General features: G+C 41.6%; 2 protein-coding genes across 2 annotated transcripts in view; one reads left to right on the forward strand and one right to left on the reverse strand.

Moving 5' to 3' along the window:
* MLH1 (mutL homolog 1) overlaps window positions 1-1451 on the reverse strand; it is a 43010-nt gene extending 41559 nt beyond the window's left edge. The window contains exon 1 of the mRNA XM_045904057.3: window positions 1303-1451. Within this exon, the coding sequence (XP_045760013.1) occupies window positions 1303-1418 (116 nt within the window). The 5' untranslated portion in view covers window positions 1419-1451. The remainder of the gene's footprint in view (window positions 1-1302) is intronic.
* Window positions 1452-1766: 315 nt separating this feature from the next.
* EPM2AIP1 (EPM2A interacting protein 1) lies at window positions 1767-9560 on the forward strand. The gene has a single exon (XM_045904066.3). The coding sequence runs from the start codon at window positions 1899-1901 to the stop codon at window positions 3723-3725; it is 1827 nt and encodes a 608-aa protein (XP_045760022.1). The 5' UTR covers window positions 1767-1898; the 3' UTR covers window positions 3726-9560.
* The last annotated feature ends 7044 nt before the right edge of the window (window positions 9561-16604 follow it).

Genomic DNA, 16604 nt, shown 5'->3' on the forward strand with positions numbered 1-16604 from the left:
TCACAAGAGCACAGGCTATAGAAAACAAATTCAGTCTGTGGCTGCTTGAGAAAGAAAAGTAATCGGCTCCACACAAAGAAAATTCTTTCTTCCAAAGTAAGACAGTAAGTTACTTAAATATTAAAGATCTTTCTCAGAAGCCCTTGAATTGAAGTTGTATTAGCCATCTCGATTTCCATATTAAAAAGGGCATAACTGGACCCCACACAAAATCCCTGCTGGTAGAACTAATTATAAACCACTTAGCTAATATGTTCAGTTTGGTTGTGCAGTAGTCTGGCCCATTAGATAACAGGCCCGGGTTAGTCTGTCAGTGAATTCTAACATTGCAGAAACAAAAGCCAGCCTTTACAGTTGGTGAAAAGAGAACCTGTTCCCATGTTCCCTGCTCCTTCTTTTGTCTACCTCCTAATTCTGTTCCTTTCCCTCAGTGGTCCTTTCTACACTGTTCTTTTAGCCCCACTACCCTGAGTGGTTGTTTATGTTTTCACGATCTTCTTACAAACCCACCATTCTTCGCTGGGTCATTTTGTTCTTTTCGTGTATTTATTTTATTAACATCAACTGATGTCAACACGAAGGTAACGTTTAGGTACATCATGAGCATGTCTTTTTTAAGTTTATAGTTTACACCCACCGTTCTTTCCAAGTTTTAACCTCTTCCTTCCACACTGTGACACTTCCAAACTTCAGAATCCACGGGGTACCCTCATGAAATCACATCTTCGATGTGCCCCCCACCCCCCCCGCCAAAAGGTAAAGGGGAGGAAAACACTAAGTTGGGCCACTAATTTGGCAATAGGGCAGTCAGAAGTTAAACCCAGACAAAGTCCATCGGCCTGTCTAAAATCTCGACAATCTGTTTGGAATAAAAATCAAACGAACTGTACTTTTGAATGTGCATGGGTTATTTTTGGAATATGCAAGAAACGTTAACACAGTACCCTCTGAAGTATGAATGGAGACCGTTCCCCCCGAAAATGTTTATGCATTTAAAAATTTTGCACCTTCTGTACATATAATTTTAAAAGTAGTTCCCTTAACTGATGGCGCCATTAAAACAATACAATGTAGCCCTCCACTTGGACCCCCCCCCCGACAACCCTACTAAAGTATCGCGAGAGCGCTCAGAAACTCGCGGCACCCGGGAAGGGAAAAGGCAGGCCTCCGAGGCCTCCGGCGCCGTGGGCATGCGCCGTACACGCCTCCGCCCGGGGCAGGGAGGCGTGTCCGCGCGCCCTCCTGAAGAGGGGCCTGTTAAACCGTAGCTGACAAGAAAGCCCGGCTCCACTCCCTCCCTACCAGTTCTCAATCATCTCCTTGATGGCATTAGCCGGCCGCTGGATGACTTCCCCTGCCGCGATGCGGTTCACCACTGTTTCGTCCAACCGCCGAATAACCCCCGCTACAAGCGACATTTTGGCGCCAGAAGAGCCTAAGTCACGTCGGGAGGCTCACCGGAAGTGCCTTCAGCCAATCACCTCAGGGCTTCGTGCCCACGTCTTTCCAACCAACTCTGTTTACGCGGTCTTGTCCCACCTTCCCGCGGCAGACGCTTCGGAACCAGGGAGCTATTGATTGGGCAGCTGGATGCCAGTCAAGTTTCTTAAGTCCGCGGGTTCCTGGGTCTCTTGGTCCCTCCCTAAGCGCACGGCTTCAGGCCCCTGGCTAGAAGGGTATGCGCCTGCGCGCTGTCCGCTCTCCCCATTGGCTCTTTCCTGGGCTAGGGAATACGAAATCTCCAGCCAATAGGAACGCAGGTGGCGTAGCCGGAGGTTGGTGTCCCCCGGCTGGGGTGATTTGGCGCAGAGCGGAGGAGGTGCTTGTTCCTGCCCCTGCTCCTCCCCTCTCCTTGCGGCCTCCCGGAGGTCGGCCCTCTTCTTGTGGCCTGCAGTAAAATGTGGATGACGCCCAAGAGGAGCAAAATGGAAGTCGACGAATCTCGGGTTTTCCGGACCGAGTGGACCCAGCGTTACTTGGTGGTGGAGCCTCCGGAGGGCGAAGGGGCCCTGTGCCTGGTCTGTCGCCGCCTCGTCGTAGCCACCCGCGAACGCGACGTCAGGCGCCACTACGAGGCCGAGCACGACTACTACGAGCGGTATGTGGCGGAGGGCGAGCGCGCGGCCCTAGTGGAGCGTCTGCGGCAGGGCGACTTGCCCGTGGTCGCGCCGCTCACTCCCGAGGAGAGAGCTGCTCGTGCAGGCCTCGGGCTCGCCCGCCTCTTGGCCTTGAAGGGTCGCGGCTGGGGTGAGGGGGACTTTGTGTACCAGTGCATGGAGGTGATGCTGAGGGATGTACTGCCCGAACACGTAAGCGTTCTGGATGGCATTGATTTATCTCCAGAGGTCACGCGGCAGAGGGTCCTGAACATTAACAAAAACCTACGCAGTCAGCTTTTTGACAGAGCCAAGGACTTTAAAGCCTATTCCCTTGCCTTGGACGACCAGGCCTTTGTGGCCTATGAGAACTACCTCCTGGTCTTTGTCCGCGGCGTGGGCCAGGACTTGGAGGTCCAAGAAGAGCTTCTGACCATAATCAACCTGACTCGTCACTTCAGTGTTGGTGCCCTTATGGCGGCAATCCTTGAGGCCCTGCAGACAGCGGGGCTTAGCTTGCAGCGAATGGTTGGACTAACCACGACCCACACTCTGAGGATGATTGGTGAGAACTCAGGACTGGTGTCGTACATGAGGGAAAAGGCTGTAAGCCCCAACTGTTGGAATGTTATCCATTATTCAGGATTTCTGCACTTGGAACTCTTGAGCTCCTACGATGTCGACGTTAATCAGATCATAAATACTATATCAGAATGGATAGTTCTGATTAAGACCAGAGGCGTTAGGCGCCCGGAATTTCAGGCTTTACTAACTGAATCTGAATCAGAGCATGGCGAAAGGGTTAATGGACGGTGTCTGAACAATTGGCTTAGAAGAGGGAAAACTTTAAAACTAGTATTTTCCCTGAGAAAAGAGATAGAAGCCTTCTTGGTTTCAATAGGGGCAACAACGGTCCATTTCACAGACAAGCAATGGCTGTGTGACTTTGGCTTCTTGGTGGATATTATGGACCACCTTCGAGAACTCAGTGAACTGTTGAGAGTCAGTAAAGTCTTTGCTGCTGCTGCCTTTGACCATATCTGTACCTTTGAAGTGAAGCTGAATTTACTGCAGAGACATATTGAGGAAAAAAATCTAACACACTTTGCTGCCTTCAGAGAAGTTGTTGATGAGCTTAAACAGCATCTTAAAGAAGATCAAAAAATATTTGATCCTGATAGGTATCAAGTGGTGATCTGTCGCCTACAGAAAGAATTTGAGAGACATTTCAAGGACCTCAGGTTCATTAAAAAGGACTTAGAACTTTTTGCAAATCCTTTTAACTTTAAACCTGAATATGCACCTATTTCGGTAAGAGTGGAACTAACAAAACTTCAGGCGAATACTAACCTTTGGAATGAATACAGAGTCAAAGACTTGGGGCAGTTCTATGCTGGATTGTCTGCTGAATCTTACCCAATTATCAAAGGGGTTGCCTGTAAGGTGGCATCCTTGTTTGATAGTAACGAAATCTGCGAAAAGGCTTTTTCATATTTGACTCGGAACCAACACACTTTGAGCCAGCCATTGACAGACGAGCATCTCCACGCCCTGTTTAGGATTGCCACAACTGAAATAGAGCCGCATTGGGATGACCTTGTGAGAGGAAGAAATGAATCCAATCCATAAGCCTTGGTAGTACAACATTGAGACACTCAAAGAGAATCTCATTCTAAAAGCAAACATTTGTCCGATTTTTCAAATGAACTAATTTGGATTGTGGCAAAGCACCAAGTTTATTCATCCAAATTGAACACGATTCAGATTCTTCTGACAGATGTTTTTTTTTCATCTCAAGAGGCAGCATGGGACTGAGACATGCAAATTCCTTTTTAAAAATTTAATTTAATGATGAAGTCATTGTTTTTTGCTTTTATGATATGATTGTTTTTAAAGAAGTTCAGTACTGATAATGTGAGTTGAATTAGAAGTCTGTTTTTCAGATGTTTTAAAGAAATTTTAGGTTTTAACAAAGTGCTAAAATTCTGATGCATATGGTCTGAAGTTATCAACTCCTTAAATGTATGTTTTAGTCAGTTTGCAGAAACTCACATAGCAAGTTCAGAAGTTTCTGAGAAGTAAGAACGTACATACGGTGGAGGTATTTTGTCTTAACTATCAAAATGTTAGAGACTATTTTTTTTTTTTTAACATTTTTCTGAGTCTGAAGTCAATACTGACAGAGTTCCTCCTCTCACCCCCCCCAACCTACCCTAGTGATAATATTACTAGTAGAAGAAAATAATCATACAAAATTTTAGTCAGCGGAGTAAGAATTATTTTAGGATGCTTCTTGCATTTTGGAGATCAGTTATTGGGGGTCTCCCCTGAATTTTTCACAGTGGGGTGCTGTTTTATCAGCTTGCCTAGTAAAGGACTACGGTAAGTATAGAATCTTAATAGTTGCCCATTAGTAATTCTTTATTCTACTCCAGACAGAAGTTTGGCCCTGTCAAAAAAGGATGACAATAAGATTATTGCCCTCCAGGATCAGGAGGTGTGAGATATTTTAGCTTATTATGCATGGGTGTTACTGCTTTATAAAGAAATCCTGTTTAAAGAAAACCCTTTATTTTAAAGTGATACGACGTCAGATTGTGTTAGCTGCTGGAAGTGGATTTATTATAGAATTTAAAACTGTCCCACACATTCTATATTAACGATAGTGCACAAGTAGAAATACTTAATCCTCAAGAAGCAGCTTTATTAACAGATTGTAGCAATTCCACATTTCTTTAATTCCATTAAAGACATCTGCTTTGTGCAAAACAGTGCTTTTCAAACTTACGTTAACCATGAAAAGGAAATCTTAACAGTAAAGCCAAATATAGAAAACGATTTAAAAGCAGGACCCAGCTGAGAGGTCCTCTCACGTACAATTTGCAAACCTGTGCTGAAGTCCGGTCTTAACTATTGTAACACATTATTCTTGGTCACTAATCCAGCACATTCATGGAACCAGGATACAATCAACCATTTAGAAGGAACTGATTCCCGAGCAATCAAAATAGATGCCGTAAGAGCTCAGGAACCAAAATTGTGTCAAGGGTTCTTGACCAGAAGCAGTAACCCGTCTTTCCAGAGGTTGTTGGAAAATATAGGGGACTTCTTTGGTTGTCAGACTTACCTGGGGGGATTCTGCTGGCATTTAAGCACAAAGCCCCCCCCCCCCCCCCCCCGCAGTGCGTAGGACAGCCAGGCACAATGGAGAATTATCCTTCCCAAAGTGCCAGTAGGTCCCCCGTCATACTGTTGTAGATTATTTTATTTTGAGGGACAGGGCAAATTACTGGTAGAAGCAGAATGAGAAAGGCAAGTCAGGCAAACTGACACTAGTCGATAGCGGAGACTCATTCCAACGTTCCAGATTTGACTGGTAAGATGAAGTAAAGGCCTTGATAGATTCTGGTAGCTCACAGTAGCATTTTAAGTCAGTGGCTTATATTGAACCAGACTAAAGGGCTCAGTTCTGTTAAACGGAATTAGAGCAGAAAAGCAAGTATTAACAAGCTAGTAATTGAGGATGGTCAAGTTGAGATTTTCGGTGAATGGGGAGTAAGCTTAATATCTGGAAAAACAACAATGAAAAACCAACCACCACTCCTCCCCCCCAAAAAATCTACCGGTAATTTGCCAGTAGTTTAGAGTCTTCTCTTTCATGGCAAGTGCTTTATTGAAAGAATGTTTGGAGGACCTGGCTTCTGCTTTCCTACCCTAGTTCCTATTGAAGTCTTGTACATTTTGTGAAGTTCCACTATATATTTTGCTTAAGGTAATAAAACTAGTTTGCATCATGTAGTCACTGAGTTGGGGGGAGATATAAGCTAAGGATTTAAAACTGACCCTAAATAATAGAGAATTTGCTATAAACTAGTCTTGTTTGTAAAAAAGAAAAATGTGTGTATATTACTGTTTTCTGTATTAAGTAATTCTGTAACTGCATGGCAGTCTTTTAAAAAAATTTTTTTTTTACAGAATAGTTGTTACTGGCCCTATTGTATCAGTGATTATAGTTAAAATAAGCACTATTTTTTAAAAACCCTATGTCCCTGTATCTCCCATTCCTACCAGTTTTCTTAAAAGATTTGTCTGTATTCCCAGTCTTTTAGTGCCACTCATACTGCTCTACCCAGCTAGATCCTTGTCAGCATTCTTACCCTCTGACCCCACTGACTACTCTTCCTTGAAGTGCTTGTATATGTTGGCTTCAGGGCTAGATACTATCGGCAGGTATGCTTCCTCAGTCTGCTTCATAGGCGCACCCCTTTCCCCTGACATGTTTGTGTTCTTGTGATTGTAAAATTTTGTTGTAGAGCCTCTTTCTACATCATCTTAGCTGCTCTCATCCCTGACCATGGCTTCTGTTACCATCTGTATGCAAATGACCCCCAAGTTCATATCTCCTTTCTAGGCCTTTCCTAATTCACGTATCTATCTAATTGCTGACCTAGTCACTCTGCTAACTTAAGTCCACTCTTGTAGACACCATAGCATGTCATTGATCTTGCCCCCAAACCTTCTCTTCTGTTCCCTCTTTGAGTAGATGGCACTGCTGCTACCAGTTGCCCCAGCCCAAGCCAAAAACTGATCTGTCCATGACCTTATCATATCCAGTCACGAAAACCTTTGTGTTAGGTCTACTGTCTCAAGTTTTTCTCACTTCTCCAGTGCTACCATCCTAATTCAGGCCAGCAGCCTGAATTATATTATAGCAACAGCATCCTTGTTAGTCTCTTTTTCTCTGGTTTTGATCATTTTTTATGCTGCAGCCAGATTGTTCCCGAACGACATACCTGGTCGTATCTCTCCACTGCTTTCACCGTGACATAGGATAAGATACAATTTCTGTTCATCTTTGAGGTCTCAGTTTAAGTACCACTTCCTCTAGGAAGCCTTCACGGATGCCCTTTAGGTGCCCCCACTGTGCACTCTCTAAATACCCTTTACTTTTCCCAGCCATACACTTTGTCACACTTTGTTGCTACTTTTTATCTGTCACTGCTAGACTGTAAGCTTTATCAGGGCAGGGACTGTGCCTTGCTAGCCGTTCTGTCTGTAGTGCTTAGCACGATGCCTGGCGTTCCAATAAATGTTTGGATGAATAAATATGTGTGTAGTGTTACGATCTTTGAAGCCCTTTCATAGTCTCATTTGACCTTCACTGAGGTCTTCCTGCCTTAGCCTGCTTGTTGGGTAATTGTTATTCACATATTATGAATTAAGAAATGAAACTAAGTTCTTTGTGACTAGGGAATTGTATTCCCAGAATTCAGCTCAGTGCTTGGCATGTGGCTCAAATATTTATTACGTGAATGTTGTTTGAGGAAACAAACTTAGATTGCAATTTGCCCTAGTACATGTAAGTAGTAAAGCCAGGATTCAAACCCAGGTATACTTACATGAATCTATGGAATATAAAGTCTTTACCTCCTTTATTTAGAAGTCTTAATTTCTTTTCTTTCTTTTTTCTTTTTTTTTTTAATTTCCAAAGATAGACTTCCAAAGGAACCTAGATGAAAAAGATTGGACAACTATTTAGTGGACTAAAACAATATTTGGTAATTAAAAAGTTACACTCAGTATCAGAAAAAATAACGCTGCAGCAAACATGCATACTATGTACTTGCCACTTTCCTTTACAGATGATTTCTGGCTCTTCTGGGATTTAAAAGTAAGTAAATTTAATAAAATATTAGAGGAATGACTCCGTCTTCCTGGTCCCTAGATACCCAGTTCTCTTGCTTTCTTGCCTACAGAATGTCCTTAGCACTTCTCCAAGGAAGATGACCCAAAACTGACATGTAATCAAGGTGTACTTCTTAGATTTGCTATATTTCTTTGCTTTCTTGTTCACGTGCCTCTGAACTTAATTTCTAGGTAACCAGGGCTTTTGGGATTCGTGGAAGAACTATACCCATAGTCTTTTTCCTTGAGCCATTTTGTCCAATTTAAGGGATTAACCAGTGTTACACTAAGTTGGACTTTTAGTCTGAGGCACATTAACTCATCCAGAAATCTTAACAGTAGGTGTGATAGTCATCCAGTGATACTTGCTGCAAAACTGGGTTTTAATGGGTTTCTTTAATCCTTTGGATTAAGCAATTTCTCATTTTTATCTTCTTATAATTGAGAAGTGGCCTCATCCTATCCAATAAGTACTCAAATTTGTGAACTCTACCCCCTTTCATTTCTGCTTGCAAATTGATGAATTCTGAGGTCATCTCTTTCTTACACATTTTGTCAAATGCAGCCAACAGCAACCATAAAACATTTTGTTTTACTCCTCGCCGCCCCCCCCTTAGTAAAGGATAGATTCTGTGCCTTACAGGCTTTCCCAAGAGATAGCTTCACCACTCCATAACATGAGTTGCCCCCGTAAGTTATTTCTTCCATCCTTCAATAGCAATTTCCTGAGTGCCTACCAACTAAGCCAGTGTGTAGTATGTTGAGTTTTTTTTAAATGGAGCCAATTTCTGTATCAGGATAGGCGAGGTTGTCATAAAGTAACAACAGCAAAATCTCAATGCCTTGGGAACTTTTCTCTTGGAACTTGGCTAGGGACTTTGCTGAGGTCGAGGGTCAACAAACTACAGTCCACAGGCAAAATCCATACTGTGGCCTGTTTGTGTAAATTTTATTGGAAGACAGCCTTGCCCACTTATTTATGTCTATGGCCACCTTTGCTCTATAATGGCAGAATTGAATAGCTGTGACAGTGTGCAATGCACAGAGTCTAAAATATTTGCCTCATGACCCCACAGAAAATGCTCACTGGTCCCTGCTCGAAGTTGTTCTCATTCTGGGTCTCAGGTTAACCAGATATCATGTACGGTGTGGCTGCTCATTTTGGGAAATGAAAAAAATGCAGCAAATCACTTAGAGGCCTATAAAGCACTTTCACTGCCCGAAACAAATCCCATGGCCACACCAAAGTTCCAGGAAGACTATAATCCTTCCATGTGCCTCAGAAGAAAACCAGAACTATGTGGAAGACTACACTAGATTAACACGTGGTTGTATCTATCCATTTATGTAATTTCTTTAAAAATATTTTTTATTGAGGTAAAACATACGCAGTAAAGTGTGTAAATATTAAATGTATGCGTCAGTGGGTTTTTTTATACACGCTTGAAGCCATTACCCAGATCAAGATACGAACCTTTCTAGTACCCCGGCAGATGCCCTTATGTCCCTCCTGCACACACATACACTATTCTGACCTTTATCACCAGAGTTTCCTTTTGTCTTTTTAAAGCTCCATGTAAATGTAATAATTACATGTGCTCTTGTGTCTTTTGTTCAGTACTATGTGACTCATCCACGTTGCATGTAGCAGCATTTTTTACTTCTGTGCAGTATTCCATTGTACGACTGTACTGCAATTTATAAATCCATTCTACTGTTGATGGAGATTTTGGTTGTTTCCAGTTTGTGGTTATTATGAATAAAGTTGCTATAAACATTCTCGTACCTTGTCTTTCAGTGAACATGTGCACCCATTTCTCTCAGTATACTCTGGTATATACCCGGCTTCCATACTTTCCTGTAATTATTCAGACAGCAACCAGAGTGATCCCTGTTGTAAAAATATAAATCAGACCATGCCAACCCTCTGCTCAGAATCCTCCCAATGGCTTAGTATTAGAATAAAGTCCAACATTTTTATCGTGGTCTACAAAGCCCTGCATGATCTGCACCCCCCACATAACCCTTTTTCTTCCTACCCTGTCTTCCGTCACATCCTTCAATCCCTTTCCCTATCCCTAGTCAATCCGTACTGGACACTGCAAGTTAGGGAATCAAGATAAATGATTTGACCCTGTCCTTAAAGTGGTTGTTACCTATATAGATAATTTTAACAAGACGTAACACTGGTTTGTGTTAAGTCAATTACTGTAGGGATTAAGAGGCAAATTTGCACTATGATTCATTAGTGTAAAATAATTTAGAATTATAAAAGTGTAAAGTAAATTGCAACCCCGGGAAGGGATTTAGAGGATAAGATTACAATGTAAAAGCTTCCTGATAAATTAAAAAAATGTGTATAGTCTTGCATTTTAGTTCTGTTGATTATGAATTAGAGTTCACCAACTTGACTACTCTTACAACTTACTGTTTGCTATTACATGTTCATTTCCTCGAGGGATAGGAGGGAGCAGGTGGGGGTGGGGGTGAGAAGGCATTGGAATAAATAAAGACGTGCTGATACTAAGCACGTTCCAAAAAAGCACCCTCATGACAAAGGACCTCCTTTAACATCGTACCATTACTGATACATTGATTATTGTAAAATAACTGAAAGAGTTTGACTTAAACTCTTTCCACATTTTTTTACTTTCTTGATATATAATTGAAGTACAATAAACTGCACAGCTTAAAGACACATGCGTGAAACTCACCACAACCAAGATAATGAGCATTTCATCATCCCATAAAGGTTGCCCTTTGGTTTTGACTAGTGGGAAGGGAAATTTACTCCAATTTAAGTGGGGGTGGGAAAAAAGGACATTATTAAAAGAATATGAGGTTCTCTCAGAGCCACTATTGTTGACTTCCCTCTCTGAACTTTTCTTTTAATAAAGATTTTATTTATTTATTTGAGAGAGAGAGAGAGAGAGCACAAGCAGGGGGAGCGGAGAGGGAGAAGCAGGCTCCCTGCTGAGCAGGAAGCCAACATGGGGCTCCATCCCAGGACGCTGGGATCCTGACCTGCGCCAAAGGCAGACTCCTAACTGACTGAGCCACCCAGGCTCCCCTCTCTGAACTGTCTTAATCAATTTTGCCAGCCAGCCTTTGTACATCTCCCTGGCTGTCTATCACTACCTCACTCCAGCGCCACTGACCACTGACCGAGTCTCCTACTATGCCAATTCCACATTCTTGGGCAGGACCTGCGACAGTGCAGGCTGATGATGTCTTCCCTGGGGCCAGGTGTGTTTACCCATAGTGAAGTGAGTAATGCCTGTGAAGGGAAGGGGCCCCTAATGTATTTGGTGGGGCTTTCTGGTTATAAGAAACCAACTTGTGCTAGCTTAATGGGAAACAAATGAGAGAATGATTAGAGAAAGACAAGAGAATCTCATGGAAACCAAGTAGGGGAATAAGATTCAGTGGTCATTCGACAATCACTAAATGAAAGCCTACTAGTGCCAGGCACTGGTCTGGGCACCAGAGACTCAAATTCCTAAGCCAAATAAATTTCTTGCCTTCATGGGTCTTGTTCATGCCCTCCTTGTACACCTGCTTCTTTGTCTCTGAACACCAACTTCCACTGCATGTATGTGTGTGTGTATAAATTTTTAGAATGGGGGAATATGGTTGTTGTGATTGCAGAGATGTTTTTCTCTAAACATGCAGCTCTAGGCCCAGTGCTTTAGTCGAGGTGGGTAGAAGAGGGAGCCTCTATAGGAGGATTTGGGCTGGGCAGAGGCACCAAAAGTTGCCTATCACATCTCTCAGTGCTTAGCAACCACTGATATTTAAAGTAATTCCAATAGTTTATTGCCTTCTGTCACCAGCATTCTCATTGACCCTTCTCAATGAGAATTTATAGAACTGAATATTCAAGAGTCCATAGAAAGATCATTTACGCCAACTCCTTTACAGGTCGAGAAATTGGGTCCCAGAGAGGTGGCTAAGGTTATTCTGAATTACACAGCAGACCCAGGGTGAAAGCTACTTCCTGTTCCTGTGCTTTTCCCACTCTGCCATTCTGTCATTGCCAGATTGGCTCTTTGCCTCCATTTCTTTCAAGGAACTACCTGTTTGCCAGGTGGGAGACCCCGGAGTCCTCACAGTCTTGGCCTTTGGCTCTGGCTAGCTATGGCTGAGACAGGGTATCATCTTAGCGCTTACACAGAAATCCTTTAGGAATCCAGAATTCTTTGAGATATTGTTACATTAGGTATACAATAAAAATTATTAAAATTTTCATATTTTGATGGGTGTTCTGAAACAGTCTGAGTAGCGTACAGTACCTGTTTCTAGAGGGTTTGAAAAAATCTGAAAAGACTGGGACTGGTGTCACTTAGGTAGTTTTTTTTTTAATTCTTTATTTAAATTCAATTAATTAACACATGGTGTATTATTAGTTTCAGAGGTAGAATTTAGTGATTCATCAGATTCATAGAACACCCAGTGCTCATTCCGTCAAGTGCCCTCCTTAATGCCCATCACCAGTTACCCCATTCCCCACCAACCTCCTCTCCAGCGACCCTCAGTTTGTTTCCTAGGGTTCAGCGTCTTATGGTTTGCCTCCCTATTTTCATCTTATTTTATTTTCCCTTCCCTTCCCCTATGTTCATCTGTTTTGTTTCTTAAGTTCCACATATGAGTGAAATCATATGGTATTTGTCTTTCTCTGACTGACTTATTTTGGCCTAGCGTAATACCCTCTAGTTCCAACCACGTTGTTGCAAATGGCAAGATTTTGGGTTTTTTGATGGCTGAGTAATATTCCATTGTATATATATGTACTACATCTTCTTAATCCATTCATCTGTCAGTGGACATCCGGGCTCTTTCCATAGTTTGTCTATTGTGGACATTGCTGCTACAAACGTTGGGGTGCATGTGCCCCTTTGAGTCATTGTGTTTGTATCCTTTGGGTAAATAGCCACTTAGGTAGTTTTTTTGACAATTTTTCAATTTCTTCTTATGACTCTTGCATATTGAATTAATTTCAATTTTTTTATTTTCTTAGGAAATTTTCCATAATATTAAGGTTTTCAAATTTACTGTGTTGTTCATAACATTTTAATTTTATCTCCTCTGTTCTTCTGGTTATATTCCCTGTCTCATTCCTAACGTTTGGGCTTTCTCTTTTTCTTAATTGGCCTCACTACAGATTTTTATTTTCTTGTCCTTTTCAATGAATTTGCCCTTGTGTTCTATTAGTGCTATTCTATTAAGTATCCTATAAAATAATTCTATTTTCTAATTCATTGATGTCTGCTTTTATTTTCTTTAATTAATTCTTCCTATTTTCTTATTCTTTTTCTACCTTCGATTATTTTTCCATATCCTTGAAGTGGATATTTGTACATTTTGTTTAATAGCTAACCTATCTTCATCATACATCAAACCTATTATCAATATAAATTAAATTTCTAAGGCCTTTATTATGCCTTTTATTGACTCGTATTCTTCTTTGACTGACGTGGATGCTGTACCACACCACCTAGATATCTCAGTCAGCACTGAGGTTCTTATTTCATCTCTAAAAACCAAGAACATTGTCATATGTAATTATAATACTATCATCATAGCAAATTAATTCTTCAACAAAAACTAATGCCTAGTCCATATTCAGTTTTCCCCAGTTGTTCTCAACATGGACTTTTTAAAGATAGTTTCTTCAACTCAGGATCCAAGCAAAGTCCACACTCTGTATTTGGTTGTTGTGTCTCTCACATCTCATTTAACCCAGAGGAGTCCCTCTGCCTGCTCCACATTTCCTCATGCCATTGTTCTGTTGAAAAAGCCAGGTCTGCTGCTGTAGGGACTGTCCCACAGGCTACATTGATCTGCCTTCTTTCTTGTTGTATGTAATTCGTTCTTCTATCCCCCATATTTTATTTAGTCTTGAAGTTCATGCTAAAGGCTTGATTTTAAAAAATTTTTTAAATGTTTTATTTATTTGACAGAGAGAGAGAGAGCACACAAGCAGGGGGTGGGGGCAGCAGAGGGAGAGGGAGAAGCAGACTCCCTGCTGAGCAGGGAGCCCACATGGGGCTCAATCCCAGGACCCTGGGATCATGACCTGAGCCAAAGGCAGATGCTTAACCTACTGAGCCACCCAGGTGCCCCTAAAGGCTTGATTTGATTCAGGTGGGACTGTTGTGGCTTGAAGGCTGGAAATATGGTAGTGTGAGCTCTCTGCTTCCTCAAAACAGGATCACAAACTCTGGTCTGCCCATTTCTAGTAATGCTAGGACTGGTCAGTGGCGCCAGGATTGCAGCTCCATCCTGCCTCTGTCAGGCTCCCTCCCAGTCTCTTAGCTGATGGCTTTGATCCACTGGTCACTGTCTCCTGGACCCTTTCATTCATTAGGACTTATAATATAGTTGTCTTCTAACTCTGTCACTTCTTCTATACTTATGAGCTGCATTCTTCTGGAAAGTAGAACTTTTCCTTAATAACAGGACTATTTAGTTACCTTGAAATATAGTTACATGCCAAGGAGTCACGGACAAGATCCACGAGGGTAGGAATTCATTTTGCTTTCCTGATGAATCTTCAGTACCAAGGCCAGTGCCTGGCACCTGTAGGCCTCCGCTAAACCATTGTTGAAAGAAGAATAAATGCATAATTCTTCCCCTTTAATTACTAATTTTCAGAGTTAGGAGTTGGTGTCTCCGTTTTTGTTTGTTTGTTTTTATTTTTTTACCTGTGAACTTTTTACATTTCAATAAAAACTTTTATTTATAAACTTGAAGACTTATTTTTTAATTGTTTCAATCAGTTTGCAGTCACTATTGTTCTTCATGCTCATGTTGACTCATCTTTGACCACTGGTGGCTTCTTTGCATTGACTCCTGTATCATTTGCCACAATCCCATTAGTCTTTGGTAGCTTCCATGCTTTTGTGTATCAGATGTTCCAGGTTCATCTCTATATTCCTATCCATACTTGGTTGGGAGTCCCAGTTCCTCAAAGTAGAGAATGGTTGGTGGTCAGAGATCACCGTTAGGATGTTGGTGTTGCTCATTCATTAGCTGTCATTGCTTCTAGGCCTTTCCAGTGCACAGAGCTAAGAAATACATATTTTATGGCCATATTAGTTTTTACAATTTAAACTTAACATTGGAGAGTTTTTATTTAACTTTTATTCAACTTATTTGATTTTGTACTAATATTTCTTTTGGGCTGAAAATACTTGTTTCTAAAACATTAGCAGAGTAACTTATTTGCTTTACCACAGTACACATAAAATACTTTCAAAATAACAACAGTTTAAATAATTTAGTAATATTAATAATAGTAAGATTACCAAATGAAGTTGAGATTTCTGTTCAGTTCTGGTTGTCTTTACAATTGTCTTTAAAATATATTCCATTATGAATGTACAGTCTAAATATTGTGCTATAAAGTTAATTTAAATCATTATTTTTGTGTGTATGGTTATGTCATTGACTTGATATTCATTTAAGTTTATTTGTTTCAGTTTGGGACAAGTTTTAGGTTGATTTTCATTTTTTATTTAATTTTATGTTCATATATAAAGGGAAGTATTGCTTCTGAAGGTAAAACTGTATGATGTCTTGGGGTGCCTGGATGGCTCAGTCATTGGGCATCTGCCTTCGGCTCAGGTCATGATCCTAGGGTCCTGGGATTGAGCCCCACATCAGGCTGCCTGCTCAGTGGGAAGCCCGCTTCTCCCTCTCCCACTCCCCCTGCTTGTGTTCCCTCTCTTGCTGTCTCTCTCTCTCTCAAATAAATAAATAAATAAATCTTAAAAAAAAAAAAACACACAAAAAACTGTATGATGTCTTGTTTCTACCCTGTTCCTTGTTATGCAGGGGGTAAGACTGCTCAAAATTAACCCTGTGTTCTCACCATGGATTGTCTAGAAAATGAACTAGCTAGGTTCTCGTCCTTTTCCTTGATGGGATGATAGCACCTGTGAAGAGTCAGGGCCAACTACAGAATTAGAGGGATACCATCCACACAAGACTGCTCTCCTTTCTGAGACAAAAGCAAGTTCAAGGGGGCTCCCAAAACCAACTCTCAGGTTCAATTACACACTAGAAGGACTCAGAACTCACTGAAAGCTCTTGTACTCATAATTATACTTTATTACAGGGAAAGGATACATACAAAACTCAGTCAGGGGAAGAAGCATGTGGGGCAGAGTCCAGGAAAGTATCAGACATGGAACTTCCTTTGTCCTCATCCCATGGAGTCAGGATGCATTTCTTTCCTGGCATTGATGTATGACCAAGGGCATAGAGTATGGTCACCCAGAAAAGCTCACCTGAGCCTCAATGTCCAGAGTTTTTATTGGGGCTCCATTACATAAGCATGATTGGCTGTCCAAGTGGCTGATCTCAGTCTCTGGTTTCCAGTCACTCTGGGTGTGATTCAAAGCCTGTGACCTAAATCACATTGTTGGACTACTGGGCATGACCAAAGGCCCCCAGGTAAACAAAGACACTTCTATTAGGCATAGTATTCCAAGGGTTTAGAGATCACTTTCCCAGAAGCCAAGGGCAAAGGCCAGACCTCTTTTTGGGTAAGGTAAATTTTTTTTAAGTTGAGATACAATTAACACAGCACCACATAGCACCTAAGCTCAGTTTCTCGTGGTATCAGTAGCTTTCCTCTTGCATAAAGGATATGTAAAATGCCACACACTTCAAGGTCCTTGGGTAAAGGATAAGTGACTTTCCCAGACAACCCTTGTGACTAACTGGTACCTCCAATCCCAGACAGCCTGTCATCAAACAGCCTGTTTACTCCCCCACTGATAAGATCACTTTATCACTTGTCCCACAGTCAGGAGGAGT

This window comes from Mirounga angustirostris, unplaced genomic scaffold, assembly GCF_029215605.1.
Source record: "Mirounga angustirostris isolate CCGP_5_RB_7025 unplaced genomic scaffold, mMirAng1.0.hap1 SCAF_1, whole genome shotgun sequence".
NCBI lineage: Eukaryota > Metazoa > Chordata > Mammalia > Carnivora > Phocidae > Mirounga > Mirounga angustirostris.